The sequence below is a fragment of the Dermacentor variabilis genome, chromosome 4 (genome assembly GCF_050947875.1).
Source record: "Dermacentor variabilis isolate Ectoservices chromosome 4, ASM5094787v1, whole genome shotgun sequence".
Classification (NCBI taxonomy): domain Eukaryota; kingdom Metazoa; phylum Arthropoda; class Arachnida; order Ixodida; family Ixodidae; genus Dermacentor; species Dermacentor variabilis.
This window is the reverse complement of record NC_134571.1, coordinates 52,508,361-52,526,743: the sequence shown is the minus strand read 5'-3', so window position 1 is coordinate 52,526,743 and position 18,383 is coordinate 52,508,361. Positions and strand designations below refer to the sequence as shown.

The following is an 18,383-nucleotide window of genomic DNA, read 5'->3' as shown; positions in this document are numbered from 1 at the left end:
GCTGTTGAATCATATTCTAGAAGAACAAGCAGTATACTCTGAACACAAGCCGTAAATTTCACATAAAATTTAATACTGTTAATAATACTGCACTTGCGTGTGGCTCTTAACACCTATGAAGTGTGTACTATACTTCACTTGCTGTAAGTCATACCTGTTTAACTCACTACCACGATCACTCCAGAAAAACCTTGAAACTTCGCAGGAATGCTAATAGAGTAGTACTGAAGCAGTGCTATACCATCCTAAAATGACTGAGTACTTCTCTTCAGTATCCCATAAAGGTAGCCCAACACATTTGTGCAACTTACTTGTGCTGCAACTTCAGTAAGAACGTGCACTGATATGTGTGCAGACACACCAGAATGGACGTGAGACGTTCCTCTGTGTCCACTGCGAGCAGCTCTTCCTCAGCAAGGCTGGCCTGGCACGGCATGTGGTGCGGTAAGCGAATTTCCATGGCAGTAACCATAGAACCAATGAGCTAGTTTTCTTTTTTTTGTAAGCTATATGAAGCCGACAGACAGTGAGTCCAAAGAAAGCACTGGGGCAGAATTCGTTCATAAAATCAATCAATCAATCAATCAATCAATCAATCAATCAATCAATCAATCAATCAATCAATCAATCAAAAGCTTTGTTAGTGGTGCACAGGATGAATTACTGCAAAACTATTTGGACCAATAGCCAAGCAGCTAGTATTCAGTATAGTACAAACTTGCGTGTACGTGTCGGATGCAAAGTAAAACAAGAATATGTATTGTATCAAGTTAACATATATTATCAGAACCCACGGCTCTCTCTTGCCTCCCCCCCCCCCCCCCCCCCCACGTCTCGCGCATGAAAGACGGCGTGTTTTTGCTCCGCCTTCCTTCCTTGCATGTGGGATATTGGGCCGTGATCTTGGCTGACCCTTGCAAGTCAGTTGTCAACCCATGTTGACACGGCAAAAGTACATTCTATATGCCGAATCTTGAAAAAAGTTGCCGCTAGTTTCATCCGGTGTAGCCGATAGTCCGTTGTAGCGCGGTCCATTCAAAGTGAACTTCATTGCATTACTAAAATAGGTAGACAAAACTAAGGCTGAAATATGGTCCATTATATCCGAAAGTCTGTTGTACGCGAGCATTTTAACGAGCATAGACTGTAGCGACACATTGGACCTTCACCTTTGGCTCAGGTTTGTGTAAAAAGCAGTCCATGGGAACAAGAAATTTTGTTTGAAATAACCGTTATGCTGCTTTTTTTTGGAGTTTGAATTCACTGGAGTTTTTATGTATTCAAATACATAAAACTTTGCTGGGACCAGTAGAGCAGTTCGACTTACCCATCAATTCGAATTAAGACATTTCTAATTATTGGGATCTAACTGTATCTCTTTGGTGTGAGTCTCTTACCTGTTATAGTTAGGCTGGAATTTCTGGCATTGTTAGTCCATGTTTTTTATTACATTCGTATTAATTTTTCTTTTCTCTCTTAGGTATCACAAGAATCTGTCAGCTGTGTCGACTGGTGAAAGAGTTAATGAAGCAGACGGTGTAGATCCAGAGACAGCTCCGGAGACAGCAGCCATGCTGGATTCTATTCCAGTTGCACTGTCCTGTGACCAGTGCACCTTTGGCTGCTCACAGCCCACAGAATTGGCACAGCACGTTGCATCAAACCACCCCACAGTACCAATATTTAGGTATGTTCACAAAGAAAAGAAAAATAAATGCTGGATTGCTTGTCTTCATTGACATTGTTATTGCTTTAATGCAGGAGTTCTCAAACTTTCCAGCCTTGGTTAACCCTACCTGCCTTCTCCTTTAGAAAGGTTAAGTTCTCTAAAGTGAAATGGCGCCTTTACATGGGATTTGCAGTTCAGCATGTTGCTGTAGCCATGTGTGGACTTTTCACTTGCAAAGTGTGTCGTCTCCGAAAGGCCTTAGCGAGCTGCAACAAAACATTTTAGCTTGAATGCGTGCTCAGAATTTTGCACGCATACAGCCGCAGTCATGTGTGCTGCCATGCATTGAGAGACGTGAGCGCTGCTCATTAGCCTGGACATCTTTTACTTTGTAATACGCATAGAATAAAGTGCAAAAGCCTAATAATATCCAAACTGCAATTTTAAGCAATATGTATGCGGTACTTAATAACGGCTGAATTATGTACAGTAACCTCATGTACTACATCCAAAGTACTAAGGCTTCACTGCCAGTTCGCACCACTTACAAGCTTTTGAGACTTTCTTTGCCAATTTAAAATAATAATTCCTACCTAAATCGCAAACAGCGTGCTTCATTCTGTCCCTATAGATCATGGTCATTTCATTTTTGTCAATGTCTCGCAACACATTCTGGCCATTTGTCAGTTTCTTTTAGGTGTTGTCTGCAAACATTGCATTCTCAGTGCCACTGTTGCAGTGTATGAATAGATTTTGTTAGAGAATGCATTCTCACTGTCCATTAATGAATGCTGACTGCTTGCGCGTAAGGATGTGATAACATGATTTGGTCGCATATTCAAGGCACTGAACTGCTCTAAATAAATCTTTCAGGGCAGAGACGCACAACAGAATTGAAACATCAGAAGATTATCAGAAAAAAAACTGCGGTGTGCTTTGTCAAGAAAGCCTTGTCAAATCATAGCAAAAAAAATTGAGTCAGTGTCAAAAGCTTGTGGGGCATGGCATCTGACAAAAATATTTTGTGAGCCTGTGATCACTGCCTGGATTTCAGATTTGCTATCTGTGTTGGTGTATTTGACCAGCATAGTGTTGCACTGCAGGCTAAAGCTGGGCAGAAGTTTGGATCTTTCACGAAACATGCATTGTGCAAACTTCTAAGGCCGTCTTTTACTACAGAAGATCTCCCGCAGGGCTTTCACGATTGGGACATTAGAATGTCGTGCAGTAATCTTGGCATGAAATGCAATGGTTCAATTATCCTGATAAGTTAACTGTTGCACTGTGAAGCTCAATACCGTGAGAGTGGTAACAAAGGCTGTTTTCATCTTGGCGCAGGTGCAAAAAGTGTGAGCAGCCATTTCTTAAGGAGGCTGAGTGTGACGAGCACATGCAGCATAAGCATCAGCTGCTTCATGTGGAGCCGACTTCGGATGGCAACTATCTGTGTCAGATCTGTGACCGTCGGTTGAAGACATTCAGCGGCTACTGGGGACACCTCAGGGGCCACACAAAGGCAGGTTTTTATCACAGCACCGCTCAAGTTGGCAGTAGACTGCATAGTAGCAAGCTTAGTTGCCCTGGTCTCTGCTCTTTATACCTGGCAGTTTTGTTCTGCTTACAACCAGCGTCTTTTTGTAAGTGGTTCAGCTGAGAAGGACTACCGTATTTACTCGCATAATGATCGCACTTTCTTCTAAAAAAATTGACGCAAATTCAGAGGTGCAATCATTATGCGGGTTAAGTTTCCCACGAAAAGAAACATTTTCTTTTTTCATCCCGCATTTCCTGTGGGATGACAAGCAGGTTGCTGCCGCTGTCAGTGCGAGACACCAAAACAAAAATGGCAGCCAGCGGAGCAAGCTGAACGTGCCGAACGCGATTGTATTTTTTTTTTCTCATGAGTACATTACACGCATTGAAACAGTTTCTTCCATATCAGTAATGAATAATGTTGTTAATATTGGCAAGTTTGCAATGATAACATAGCCATGTCCACTCGAGGGGACAGAAACAGAGACGGGCGCATTTAGCTGCCAGTGACGTAGAAACACATGGTGGGCATGCTGCGGGAACTGCGGCATTTGTCTTCACTGCTATCCTAATATGTCACGTTACCGCTAAGGGTGGATGAATATCTTAGCTGCATACTATATACATTTATATTTTTTTGTGACTGAAGTACAGCAGATAGTGTGTTCTATTCCTTCATGCTGTTTGTGTGTTTTATTGGTTTGGCTGACAATTATCATGGCTTCATACGGGCTCACAAGGTACACTCAATCCTTCCCCCTCTCGCAGGCCAAGCCATTTTTGTGTGATCAGTGCGGTCACCGCTACACCAGCCGGGGCAGTCTGACCAAGCACAAGCGCACCCACGACTTTGCCAATGCCACCAAGTGTCCACACTGCTCGAAGGAATTTGCCACCCTCGACTACATGCGCAATCACGAGCGACTTGTCCACACCCGCAACTTCAAGTTTTCTTGCCGGTAAGGTGTAGTGTATGCAGTTTCCAGCGAATAGTCTGAGCTGGCTGCACACTTCACTTTGTGTATTATTGAAGGCGATGCTGAAGTTTACTAAAATATTTAGCTGGATAAAGTAGATTTTCTTCAGAAGTGGGAAAAGATCCAAAAATCAGAGGTGGGTGGTGAAGCCTGGGACAACATTGATGTCACTGATCACTGATGTCACCGTTGATTGGGAAATTCGAAAAGGGTAGAGCATGGGCTTCACTTTCTGTGATAATAATCAACCTTTCTCAGACAATTAAATGCTTGTAGAGTGTTGAAGCCAAATCACTAAAAGCTTATTTTGTGGTTCTCATACTGCCTATTCATTCGTGGCCCAGAAAAAGCTCAGGAGGCCTATTTTGTAGGAGTATGCAAATACTGAATTGTATATATTGAATTGATTATCGAATCAAATAAAAAAGGAAAAGTCGAATGTCTAATTGAATGTCGAATATCAGAAAATTTAACACAAACCTTTATGCTTCCAAATTTTGTGCAAGAAATAGTGCTGCACATGTCCAGGAGGCTTATCACATTACCGTATTTACTCGAATCTAGGCCGACCCTGATTCTAAGCCAACCCCTTAAAGTTTGAAGCCAACAAAAATATATATTACCTCAAATGTAGGCCGAACAAAAAAGGCGAGGACAGCGTTCACAAAATGCAAACAGCATTTATTGAATCTGAACGTGCAGAGCCCATTCAACATCATCGTCACTGCCAAACTCGTCGCTGTGTTCCTTGTCACTGTCACCTTCAGACAGCGCACTATCTTCGGTACCATTAAGCGCATTAGATATGCTGCACTTTTTAAAGGCACGCACGATCAAAGTACCTGGGATGTCGTCCCACGCTGCAGCTGCCCAGCCCGCCAGCTGCGATAGTGATGCACGTTTGATGCGGCCCATTGCCGTTAGCATGTGGTCTTCGTCAGTCAACCAGTCCGTGTAATATTTCCGCAGACGACCCTTAAAAGGTTTGTTGATGCAGACATCAAGTAGCTGCAACTGGTCCGTCATGCCACCCGGTATGGCAGTGAGGTCTGTGTTCGCTTGGGTGAGCGCAGCCTTCACGTTGTCGGTCAAGTGCCCACGGTAAGAGTCGACGACAAGGGGCGAGCTCTTTGTCAAAAGGGCTCCTGGACGCCGTCGCCACACAATCTTAACCCTCTCTTCCACCATCGCACTCGTCATTCACCCGTTCTCATTTGCCCACACAATGACATTTCCTGGGAAAGTTTCTCGAGCAGGCAATGTCTTCCTTTTAAATATCATATAAGGAGGGAGTTTATGTCCATCAGCTGTGCAGCACAGCATTACAGTTGCGCGCTGCTTCTCGTAGCCCGCAGAGCGCACCTTCACTTCCTTGTCCTTGGCACCCTTTTCATTCACGGTGTACGCCACTGGCATATCAAAATACACAGCCGTCTGGTCGGCGTTGCCGATTTGCCCAAGGTTGTAGCCTGCCGCTTTTCTCTTTCACAGCACGTAGCGCGGAAAAGCTCTCAGCTTTCCTTCGAAATTGCTTGGCAGCTTCTGGGTGATTGAAGTGCGACGTCGGAGGCTGAAGCCAAAGCGCTTCATGAATTTCTGAAGCCAGCCACGGCTGTCTTTGAAATCCTTTGGCGTTAGGCCTCACTCCCTTGAAAGTTCCCTAGCTTTCGCTTGGAGCACTTCTGTTGTCACTGGAAGGGCAGCTGCTCTCTGCGTCCAAACAAAGTCGGCCAAAACTGTCTCCACTTCGTGGTGACGGCCTTTCATTGGTCCGCTAAATGCCATCCTCGTTGTGGTGCACGCAAATAGCTGCTGTCATTGTCCCCTCCAACGAAGGACGTTTTTCTCGTCAACGCGGAAGTCCCGCCTGGCTTGAAGGTTCGACGATGCTTCTGTGGCTATCACAACTTTTCGCTTGAAAGCGGCCCTGTAGTGGCATCTCCTGCTTGGTGTCATCGCGATAACACCACGCTGCACACCGATACAACCGTCAGGACACAGGTCAAAATGGCGACCTCGCTTGTGTACGGTTAGCTACTGGCACGGCTAGTAGCGGCTGCAATACTGACTTTTCGAGATGGCGCTAGCTATGCACCATATTTAGCAGTATTAATGAAAAACTGGCACGTTTTTTAAGATCCTCAAATCTAAGCCGACCCTAGAGTTTGGAATATGATTATTTGAAAACAAAAAAACTATCGGCCTACATTTGAATAAATACGGTACTTAACAAGAATCTTGCTAGCTAGCAGTAACTTAGGTACCTATAAATCGAGATAAAAGTATGCTCTACTCTTATTAAAGGGAACACCAAATTAGTATGCCAGTACTGGTAACAACTCAGTTCGTATACAAAAGTCCGGAGAATATTTTTTATCAATAGAATGTCTGCCAAATAGAATTAACTGTTTTCTTCCCTCTTAAACTGAAGAAATAGCGAAGTTGACCTAAATACCAATTGGGCTTTCAGATTAATAGTGGGCCATACTGTGCTTAATGGCAATCTTTGATGGCTTGAAAGTATTGCTTTTCAGTTTTCTGCCAGAAAACAGGAGAGTTTTTCCATCTTTATGGCAGGTAATTTTTGTTGGGTTATCGTCAGCTTGTTCAGGCCAATCTGTGTGAGAGACAAAAGTGGGGAATGCGCATTACGTAACTCGGCACCGCTCCGTGTGGTCATCAGCGCCCCCACCTCCTTCTTCTTATCCATCTGCCATCTGTGTAAATGCATCTGCAGCCAAGGGTCAGCACGCTGTCACATGATGTTTTCGAGCCCTAGTTTTGTGACGGGTAGCTCTAAGCTACGAAAAGACACCGTTGTGTGCCTACAAACGGTGTTCGGAACGAGGGGCCTTGTACGGTATTCCTTTTCGCGACTGTGAACATGCGACGGTCATGCCATGTGCTCACTTTCATTGGGGAGTCCATTTGTAGGCTTTCTGAGGGTCGTGCAACCACTGTGAATAGATCTCCATTGATTTGCTAACTGTGACTTTACTCACTAACACACGACGGCCTAATGGGCTAGACAGTGTGGCCAGTGGTGTGGCCGTGATGAAAATTCATCGCCAGCTGGTGTGACAATGGGCCACAAACCATCGCAGAAAGCTTGTCCAAGCTTGTCGCTAATATGTTCCTACGGGTGATTTATCAGCGATTGGTTGTGAGGTCACGCGTACGGGCTAGATTGATGGCCATTGAAGCGTCGTTCAGATCCGTGGTCATCCAGCTGGCAACTACCACAAGTACACGTCCCAAATTCATCTGTGTGCTCACATGTGGGTAAAAAGCTCCTATCTGCATGAACCTGCGTGTGTGAACATTGAACTTGCATATTCAAAGCGATCAGCGTGCCTTCTGGTGGCTAATTGGCCCGATTTTCACACATTCTTCCGTGCTTTCCACCATGCGCTGCTTTTGTTGTTCCCGCGGTTCACGTAGCGTTATTATTTAGCGTTATTTTAAATACAAAATAAGCACTCAACAGCTGTCATCTGTATCCGAGTTCAAATATCTTGGTGTTTTTTTTTACCTCCAATCTGTCATGGCACCGACATATTGAATACATTTCAGCCAAGGCGTGTAGGACACTAGGTTTCTTGCGACGAAATGCAAAACATTTTCCTTTGGAAACTAAGCAACTTCTGTATATTACGAAAGTTAGATCTGTCCTCGATTATGCTTGCACTGTATGGGACCCTTGGCTAAAAGTTGACATACAAAAGTTAGAACGAGTGCAAAATTTAGCGGCTCGTTTTGTGTTCCGTAATTACTCTAGGCATTTCAGCGTATCACGTGCGAAAGAGAATCTTGGCTGGGAACTATTAGAGGAATGAAGAAAATCACTCAGGTTAAAGTTCTTTCATAACATATTTCATTCTAGAACTGGTATTGAACGCCATAAGTACATACTTAAGCCTGATTATGTATTTTTACATCTAGATCATGTGAATAAGGTAAGAGAAATAAAATGCAAAACCGAAATGCTAAGAATGTCTTTTTTCCCCAGGACGATTTTGAACTGGAACAGGTTACCGCAGGACTCTGTAACAATTCTGTCTAATGATGCATTTTATTCTTCCTTGTTATAACATGTTCTTTTGATGAATGAAGTTGTGCTCTAAGGACCAATGCTGTCTGATGATGTATCTTTCTTTTTCTTCATTAAGATAACATATTCTGTTATTGACTGAAGTTGTGTTTCTCAGGATGTATATGTTGTGCTGTAAATTATTTTGCATTTATTATGAAATGACTTGTACTGTTTGTTGTATATACTATTTGACCCCCCCCCCCCACTGTAATGCCACACTGGCACTGTGGGTTCTGTAATAAATAAATTGTTTCGGTCTGGTCGGCCTAGTCAAACCTTGTTTCGATAAAGATCATGTACCTTGGGAATCCTGCGCACATCAAGGCACCGACCATGGCTGTGTCATTCACCGAAGGTGCCGATATTCGAAAAATTGAATACAGTAGAACCTCGTTTATACATTTTGGAAAAAAATGCAAGAAAATGACATATTAACAGGGAAAACATATGATCTGAAATAACTAAAAAATGTGACAGACTCAACTATTGTTGACATCTACGTAATGTGAAGTGTCGCGCGAATCTTTGTGGCATGAGGTGCCGACGTGCGTTGAGCTGGTTTTGCTCTGGCAGCCCAGATGGGTTTGTTGTTTTCCTGTTGTGTGTTGTTTTAAGAGAGCGATGGGAAACCGAAACGAAATCAAGCTGGTGGGCAATGCCAGATGCCGTCGAAGCGAAATGTGATGCCCGCGTTGCGCTACCTGCAATAGGCAACAGCGGCGTGTTTGGATTATCGCCTACTAAAGGTGTGCAGCACACTACCAATGGCACTATGCACCACGTGCAGTAAAACAGATAGGTGGCGATGCTTGTCGCAATTGGATGGGCGGTGATGGCTGTGAATGCGACGTGCAACAACCCGGGTGGAGATTTGCTGGTACCGGAATATGAAAGCATGCGCGCCGTCGTTTTCACGCCAGACGGGCGGCTACGTACTGTTCTCAGTCATGTGCACCTCGTGTCTTTTACTGTTCACATGGGATCAAAGGGCTAGAAAATGTATGCGATCACAGTCTGCTGCAGGGAACGGCGGCGTGTTTCAATTATTGCCTATTAAAAGTGTGTGCTGTGCTTCTGATAGCACCACACGTGAAACAGATACGCGAAGATACTTATCACAATAGGATTGATGGTGATAGCTGTGAACGCCGCGTGTGATGGCCCCGAAGATCATTTGCTGGTACTGAAATGAGAAACTGCGTGCGCACCAGCATTTTCACGCGAGATGGGAGGGCGAGTATTGCGGTGAAGCTGCTGCAGCGGGTAGCTATATACTGTACTCTATACCTCGTGCACTTTCTTGTTTACATGGGACCTAGCGGTCGGAAAACATGCGGTACAATCGCAGTTTGGCAATGTACTGAACGTTGGTCCGAAAAATCGTATTTTCCGGGAACATATGAACTGGTAAAAAAATTAGCTTAACTCTGTTGGGTAATTTCTTGTGTTCTCGAATGCAAGCGTTGGCACTGGGAAAATGCATGTAACGGGAACGTATCAACGAGGTTCAACTATATTCGTGACTGAATCATTCGAATATTCACTATTCAATTCAAAATAAAATATTAGAGTATTCGCATGCTCCTACAATTTTGTAATAGAACTTTTTGTTTATCATCATCTGGCTTCTCAGATGGTCAATCCCAGTAATGAAGGATGAAAAGTTGGAAAAATGAAGTGCACCTTTACATAATGTGGCCCCATCAGTTTACTTTTGTATTGCCCAGTGCAACACCTTAGACCAAGTTCTGGTGTGGTGCGTGCGTCTTCAGCACACCCTGATTTCCTCTTGGCTCCGTTCTTTTCACAGACTGTGTGGCCACAAGTTCCCAAACGAGCGCAAGCAGCAGACCCACATGGCGGTGGTGCATGAGCAGGAGCTGACGCGTGAGGAGCTGGACGCCATGACGCGCGTCCGGCACTTGCGCTGCTCCGATTGTTCTTTTGCCACTTACAGCGCCCTGCAGTTCCGCCAGCACCGGGCCACTCACACAGGGCGCTACCCCTTCTCATGCACACTGTGCGAACGGGCTTTCACTTTCCGGTCAGTCTTTTGTTGTTGTTTTTTATGCCCATAGGATTCTGTAAATTTGTTATCTATCTGCAATTCCATATCAACGAAATTTGCCAACACCCGTGTAATGCTAACAGAGTACAAAGAGTGCTCAAATGCATTTTCTCTCCACTTAAATTGCATTAAAATACTGTTGCAGCCTGCTTGAGAGCCTGCCGCCATTTTCGTTTACAGTGCAGTCCACTTATAATGATGCTATATATAATGATATATCGGTTGTAACGATGAGTTGACTTAAGAGTATCTGCTTATGCATGAGGGCTATGAGAAAAAAACAAAGGCTTATATAACAATATTTTATATTGCATATCAGATATAGCAATCAAAATTTTGCCTTCTGTATGGCGTTTTCCATGCAGAATGATCGCGACATTCGCATTGCTAAGTTGCTCTTAAATGAACGATGCTGACACGGGGCGAAAACTTTGCCTATGAGAGTTCGTATCTACTATCGTTACTTCGCAGTGCATCCCACCGCACGCCGATTGCAAAAGCCACGGAGAGCATCGTGAGTTGGCAGAGCGTGCTATAAAATGGCGCCAGGTGCTTCACTTCCATGTTGCCCACGATCGTGCTCCATGCATGAAGAGAGAGAGGGAAAAGAAAGGCAAATAAATTTGACAGTCACTTTAGCATACACTAAATAGGATGAAGGCAAAAAAGGCATGTGCGCTCATGAGACATTTATTGCATTACTTAACATTTTCATTCGAATGTGTTGTTGTTTCCAGTTGTTTTCTCTCGCCAAGGTCGTGAGTCTCAGTACCCTTATTAACTCCACCTTAATAAACTGTGCTTTAATTAAATTTGTTCTAATTAATGTGATGTTGGTCCAGTTGCCCTAGTTATCTTTATCTTAATTAACTGTGCCCCAATTAACTTAATTTTCATCAACACCAAAGGTGGTGGGTTCGACACATAACTTTCAGGATGTCAATTAGAATCCAACTTGGAGATATGGCCGATTCACCCATGCTTCCAAGTTGGTTCGCTGCATTTTTGGTGCCATAGTGCTGGGCAGCGGATTTTTCAACCCATGAGCCATCTAAGGCTTTCGACTTAAAAACGAAGTGGCGTCTGCCCTTTCTACACTTCCTCAACAAGTGCGGAAATGTCAGCCAGGCATTGCATTTGTCGCACTGACTCCTCCTCGGTGCCGTGCTCTGTGCCTGCCACGCCTCACGAGAACTGGTGATTTGCATCCGCAAAGGCGCGCGACAATGCGCACTCACTGGGCTGACTCATAGATGCCTTAATTTGCAGGTGCCACTTTTGTTGACAGTGTTTCAAAATGCTTAGATTGACAGATGTGGAGATCGCAGCAGAAGTAGCGCCAAATGAAGACGCTGCTGAGGTTGATCCCGCAAGCTCTGACGTTGCCCCGTTCCCAACTTCAACTGAGGCTGTAGCTAGTTTGGCCTTTCTACGCCACTACTGTGGCGCAATTAGCCTTTTGCAATGCATTTTGGCGCCATCGTGCGATGGCCACGAAAACAATTTGGCAGGCGGCGCTGCACGCCACGACCGCCGCCCCACACGAGACTCGCAACTAAACAATGTGTGAGACAAGACCAAAACAACGTTAAAGCGCTGTCATATTTTGTCATCGTCAGCTAGCCACGGAGCTCGCTGGTGAATGCTTTGTACCCGGAGGTTTCTTCAGCATGACGAACAGCTGGAAGAAAAGCGTAGGCAATGCTTTACAAGCTCCTTGACATGAAACCACTGCACCTGTGGTGTAAAGTGAATAAGTAATAAAACAGTGTGCAGTCATGCACAAAAACGCATGACTCAAACAAGGTATGAGGTGTAGTTCTTAGGGCAAATGTCACATTTCACCACTGCATGTCTTGCTTTATGGTGTGCCATACACTCTAAAAAAATCCACGCTTATCTAAGCGTGGGTTTGCAGTTTTCTTGTATGCTTAATCTAAGCACAATATTATTCATGCTTACCGATTACGCCTGCTAGGAGTGATCAGCAACCCCTCTTCACAAGCCCTGGCACATTTCAATGACGCCAAGGAATGTAAAATGTAAAAAGCCCCTCGGTATCTCTTTGTACAAAAGAATGAATGCCCTCTCAGCCGTGCTTTGCAGCGCTGCGCATTCAAAGTTAGCAAGCCTTGTGTTGGATAGGGACGTCAGGACAGAATATTCTACATTAAAATCATCATGCTATTGCACTCTTTCTCTAATTGTTGGTCCAAAATGCTTAAAATACTTGATCAAGTTCTTTTTCACTGGCCTCTTTCTCTAAGAAAAACGAATATGCTAAGCAGCAAAAGAAGTATTACACATATTTCTTCTTGGGGTAAATATTTCATTCATAACATTCATTCCGAGAAAATATGACATAATGAAACATTAATCCTAAAAACAAAACTTACAGCGTTAAAGCGTTTTCAGATCGCTGAGAAAGTCTTTATATGAGTTTGATTTAAATGCGCAACGGAGTGAACAAATCCCTTAATCTTGTTTGCACCCATAATATTTCTTGGCTTGTTCCTGCCTTTAAGTTTGTTAGACTAAAATTGGCCATATGCCGTCAGATATGTTACATATTACATACCATAAAGGCATAGGCACATCACTAGTGCCTTTTCAAGGGATGCGTCGTCACTGTTCTCATTGCTTTCCTGCTCACAGGCACAGGTGAGGAGCCTTGTTTCCCCACAGACAACGCATGGTCCCATAAGGTCACTTAGCGTGATCTGAAAAATAAAAAATAAAAATGTCTTAATACCCAAAGTATAATACTTTAGAGGTGAAAACATGTTTCTTTTAGCCTAACTGTGGTAACGAAGACCGCTTGCTTTTTCACTGCTTTAACACAGATTAAACTTCTGACATTTCTCCTAGTGACTGCTCTTAAAGTGTTGCAGTTTGGAAGTTTTTAGAAGTATGCAATAGAGAAAATGTGGTCAAATGACCGCAGTAATGAGAGCATGCATTGCAAGCCTGTGTTGCAAGCATGCTTCTAAAGCTATGTATGAAGGCTCAGAAAATTTCAGTATTTTGATACGATCAGAAGGAACTTTTTCCATTTTTATTCACTTTCATTAATCCTACATCCAAACCTTTGTTATCTTTTAAATGTGACCTCAAAAAAAAAAGAAAAAGAACAATGTGCAAGACGCATTTAGGTGAGACACATAGCTGTAACTGATTTTATACCATCATGCTCTTCATAAAGATAAAGTTAAAAATTCGAACACAACTGGCAACATTTTCGATAAAACCTCTTACTACCTCAGCAAAGATGAGCTAGAAAAATGTAGTTATGCTTAACTCCCAACCCAATGGAGATGGAAATTTTGACAAGAATGGCATTCTACGTGAGCTTCTCACACGTGAACTCTCACTGCGGGCATAGACGCGTTTGCAGCTGGAAATCAAGAGCTGCAACGGGCAGAGTATACTCATGTTCACTGAACGCAGTCACACTTCCTCTCTCTAAAGCCCGAAATGTAAAATATGCGGAGCTACACTACGCTAGATAGATATCCTAATTCAGAGTGCTATTGAGGTTGCAAATTAAGTAGCACGTGTGGTTGCAACCTTGCATGCAGCGCTTCAGAGATGCTGGTTACTGTCAGCCGACAAGTAGCTCACAAAATTATGAACTTTCACTTTATAAGCATGGTATGCTATGACCAGCATACGAAGCAACCACACGGCATACACATACCACATTGATGCGCCACTAACATAGTTCTAAATCATGAGAAGAAGCACAGTGCAAAATGCAGAGTGGCAACTCCCAGCTCGCCACCCTTGCCCGAGGAGAAATGGCAGCGGGCACACAGAGAAGGGTGAGCTGGCGAACATAAAATAAGAACAGAAATTGTGGGAATTTGGTACTTCAGCACAATAAACTGAACAATTCAGAGGACTTCAACAGCCCGGTGTTAAAACTTGTTAAAAAAAGCACGAGGCTGACTGCTCTCAATTTCAATCACCGCTACTGCTCGTGTAAAAGGTTCTCACTTTCCAAGAAGTGTACCATTATGCAAATATTGCACAACACATCATACAAGCACATGCCTGAAATAATAACAAATTGGCAGTTAGCCGCTGTTTAAAAAAAGCGAACTATAACTAGTGTTCTTAGCTCTATATTTCAATCATCCATGAATAGCAGGTGAGGGATCGCGACATATCCATTATCCATATGGAAATGCTGCTCTGGAGCCGTCAGACCGTGAGGCCAACCGAGACCGTCAGACCGGAAGGCCAACAGAATGCCAAGTTGCATACGTTATTTACCCACATAAAGTGTGTGTACATCTACAGAAATGCCAAAAAGGGGTCAGAATGACCAAAATAGGTGATACCTCCTATTTGTGGGGCACCTGTCCTCTTAGAATGCACCGTGCTACAAACATGGCGGTCAACCGCATCCTTTTTTTGAACTGGTCCGTGTACACAAAAAGCGCCGGTGGGAAGTCCAGATGTCTGGGCGACGGTGAAGGGGCCCTTGAAATGTGTCAGTTGCACAATAAGACGCACCACTCAACTCCAGAAAGTGCCACACAGGAAAATGAGCCTTAGTACATACTGTACTACATCCCGATTCGCTAAACGAACATAAAAGCCTTGTGCAATTAAATATTACTTTACTTAGTGCCGACAAGAATGACGAAACGACAACTAGCAACGATTGCTAACTAGCACTATCAGCTACTTCTACAGTGCACGCTGTTTCCCACATGAGCCCAGCAGTGCAGGTGATCTTAGCTCTGACAGATAACTACACCGACATCACGAACCTTTGCTGAGTGTTTATAAAGCCACGAGTGTGCATGGTGTGCAGTTGCGAAATGACAGCGTTCTAGCAGTGGACGCACAGAGACGACAGAAAAAAAAAAGCACTTCTCGTTTCACTCAGCCAGGTCGCAGAGGCTCAGAGATTGTTTGTTTTGCTAGTTCAAACATACATTTGCGTCTTTGTAGAGATTATACGTATGAGTCAGTAATGACAAAAACAGAGAGTTAACCTGCATATGCCAATACATACCTGTCACAAAGTGCTTCCTGCACAGTCTAGATGCTGCTGACTGCTGCCATGGACGCCCTTGCATATCTTGCCACTTCGCAGCCATAATCTAGGCTTCACGACGCTGTTGATCGTGTTTTACCGACGGAAATCATAGAATCCGCATTGTCCTGCTGGGATGGTCATGGGAGGTGCAGCCGTAAACGAGACACCACATTGGCATCGCCCCAAATTTTGATGGCAATAATGTTCGAAAGGTGTTCCATGCGCGCAGCAGCGAGAATGGCAAGGCTGACAAGTGTGTGAAAGAGCTTTATTGGAGGTCCAGTAAGGACGCGAATTCGGGCTGCACCCGGCTAGTCCCACGTTGGGACTGGCAGATCTAGCCCACCTGCCTAGTCACGAGCATGCCAGACAGCCATAATTTGCTTGTCTAGAGCGGGGCTGCACAGAAGTGAGTCCCACTCCTCCTTGCTGAACTTGGAGTATCTCGGCCCGCACTCCCAGAGCATGCGCGCTAGAGTAGAGGTCTGTCCGCAGGACAGGCAAGCATTGTCACGATATACATTGAGGTAAACCGTGTAGAACAGCAAGACACGGATATGTGCCTGTCTGTAAGAGTCTAAGAGAAATGGCTGGTGCCCTATTCCACTGACAAGTGCAGCGCCGGCTACGGCCGGACTCCACTCACTTGGAGGAGAGAGTCAAGTCCATCCTTGCGCCTGCCAAATTGCTTCAGTACTCAGCCGCTAGGACGCTGCGCATGCGCAGTTTGGTGTCGCAAAAGGCAGATAGCGGGCACCGGCCTATCGCTTGTGGGTCATTCAGACTATGTTGAGGACTCCGGGTTTAAGCACACGGCTGCCAATGAGAAGCAGGCTACACTGATGCAGTGCTTTCAGCCAAATAAATAAATACTTTTTGTGAGACTTCAAGTGAGTATTTACTGTGCCATGATTGGGGCATGATAGGGGATCCTTCTTCGGAGTGTGCATTTGGTTGCACTGCATGCGATTGGCCTAGACTGCGCCGACTTGCCGACTTCGCACGGCTGACGAAGTTGGTGCGGTCTACGCTAATTGCGTACGGCGCAATCGTCCGCATGCTCCCGGCAGACGAAGTCGGCACGGCCTAGGCCAATTGCGCACGGCGCAACTGAACGTGTGCTCCGAACAATGGTCCCTGATTGCGCCCTTGGTTCATTGATTAATTTGCAGAAGTTTCTGACGAGTTTTTACATTATTTTATATATCGAATTCTGGCCATATGGAACTATTTCGCGATCACAGTGCTGTTCGATATATCGAAGTTCAACTGTACCAAGTTCTATAGGTAGATCGATGCTATGAAAACTATGTTTTACATATACTTTATTTTGCAAAAGAAGAGTTAAGAAATTGGCTTACATCAGTTGCGACCCTGAAGCACCATAAAATGTCAGTACACCTCAGAAACCCTGATCCTTGGTCTGTACCACGCTTTTGCACAGAATACAAATTGTAGTCCATTGAACACAATTTGCTAGAAATCCTTAATAATTGTGTTCACGCTACTCCTCTGGCTAGCAGGGAATTGAAGATGTATTTTGTTAACTTATACATACATTCATGTACAACGATGCTAATTGAACGACCGCCTTTGATTTTTTTCATGATCTTATCACATATGCTTGAATGTTTGCTTCTATATTACATGTCAATTAACTTGTCAGGAGGCTTATATATAAAAAAAATTTCAAATTGATCTTGTTTAACATTGGTCATTGTTTTAGTAGGTTTTGAACTGTGTTTATCATCAATCACATACGTTACAAAGTACTACCTGTTATCGCACTGCCATGTACAATGCCTCCTGGGTCCAGTCAAGCTGCTTATGGCAGCTTTTAGCCCAGGGGACGTTCCTACTGTAGTCTAGAATTAATCAAATTTAAGTTGAATTCCCTGTCTGTGCTATCTCACTTTACTGCGACAAAATCACCTCAGAAGTGAATTTTTTCATTGTCCCCGCTGATTTCATGATTGCAGGCATCAATGGCAGCTTTCTTTGGCTCTTTTGGCTGTCTTTGTGGTAGGTTGGTAGCAGGTACGTCAGTGGTTGGTGGTCTGTAGTAGGTAGTTGAATTCATGAAGGAAAAAGTTTGTTTGCTCTTTCGCTCTCTCACTTCCTCTCCCTCTCTAGCTGACTCTCACTTGTTCATTCGAGCTATTCGCTTAGGTTAACAATCCAATGGTTTTTGCAATATTTTTTAAATATTGGTTTGTATTTGCAATTCAAGGCATGGTGGCTTCCATTGGTCTGTTTGGAGTGCGTTTATGTGTGCTCTTGATCGTTTTTGCAAAAGGGTGAAAGAAAGGCTAATACAATGCAAAAACACAAAAAAGCATAAAAAAATTATGAAATTTAATGTCCCAATGCAGCATATGGGCTATTGGAAGATGCGCCCATTGCAGATACCTTGATGAGATAAGCTTTTGAATGCGTTTAGAATTGGCCTTGTTGGTACAGCATCTCAAACACTGAAGGGCACAACTTGAGGTAAGGACAGACAACTGTGTGCTCCCCAAGTCGCATTGTTTGCTGCTAAATATAGGCTTTTGTTCATTCATTTAGGGAGGAGTGCAATATTAGCACAAGCATGTCAGCCAGAGGTTTAGGCCACGTTAGTCAGGAGTTTAGACTCTCAACTGGGAGCTTCAGCCAAAGAGCTAGATTAGCCACTGAAAAAAGGTCAAGTCAAAACTAGGGCTCGATGATTTATTGTTTAATCTTTTGAATAGCTTATTGATATAATAATCATAATTATAATGAGCTAAAATGTTCCAACTAAGGCAGCGCCTGCATGTTTGTTGCCACAAAAGCCACTTGTGAGCGCCGCATTTAGGGTCAATGGGACAAGGCAATACTCTCATGCAGCTAGACTTATGATTGTATTTGAGTGAGTTTGATATGCTTTATATATAGTCGTTCAAGCTAGGTGCCACTACAGTCACATTATGGGCGAATGTTGATTCAGATAGCATGTTTTCTTTGAAGTTTAT

At 43.9% G+C, this 18,383-nt stretch overlaps 1 protein-coding gene across 2 annotated transcripts in view; it reads left to right on the top strand.

Annotated features, from left to right (window-relative positions):
* LOC142579143 (uncharacterized) overlaps positions 1–18,383 on the top strand; it is a 45,379-nt gene that overhangs the window by 16,212 nt on the left and 10,784 nt on the right. For both annotated transcript variants that reach the window (XM_075689062.1, XM_075689061.1), the window contains exons 6-10: positions 356–444; positions 1,481–1,687; positions 3,008–3,185; positions 3,971–4,161; positions 10,083–10,316. In XM_075689062.1, the coding sequence (XP_075545177.1) occupies positions 356–444; positions 1,481–1,687; positions 3,008–3,185; positions 3,971–4,161; positions 10,083–10,316 (899 nt within the window). The remainder of the gene's footprint in view (positions 1–355; positions 445–1,480; positions 1,688–3,007; positions 3,186–3,970; positions 4,162–10,082; positions 10,317–18,383) is intronic.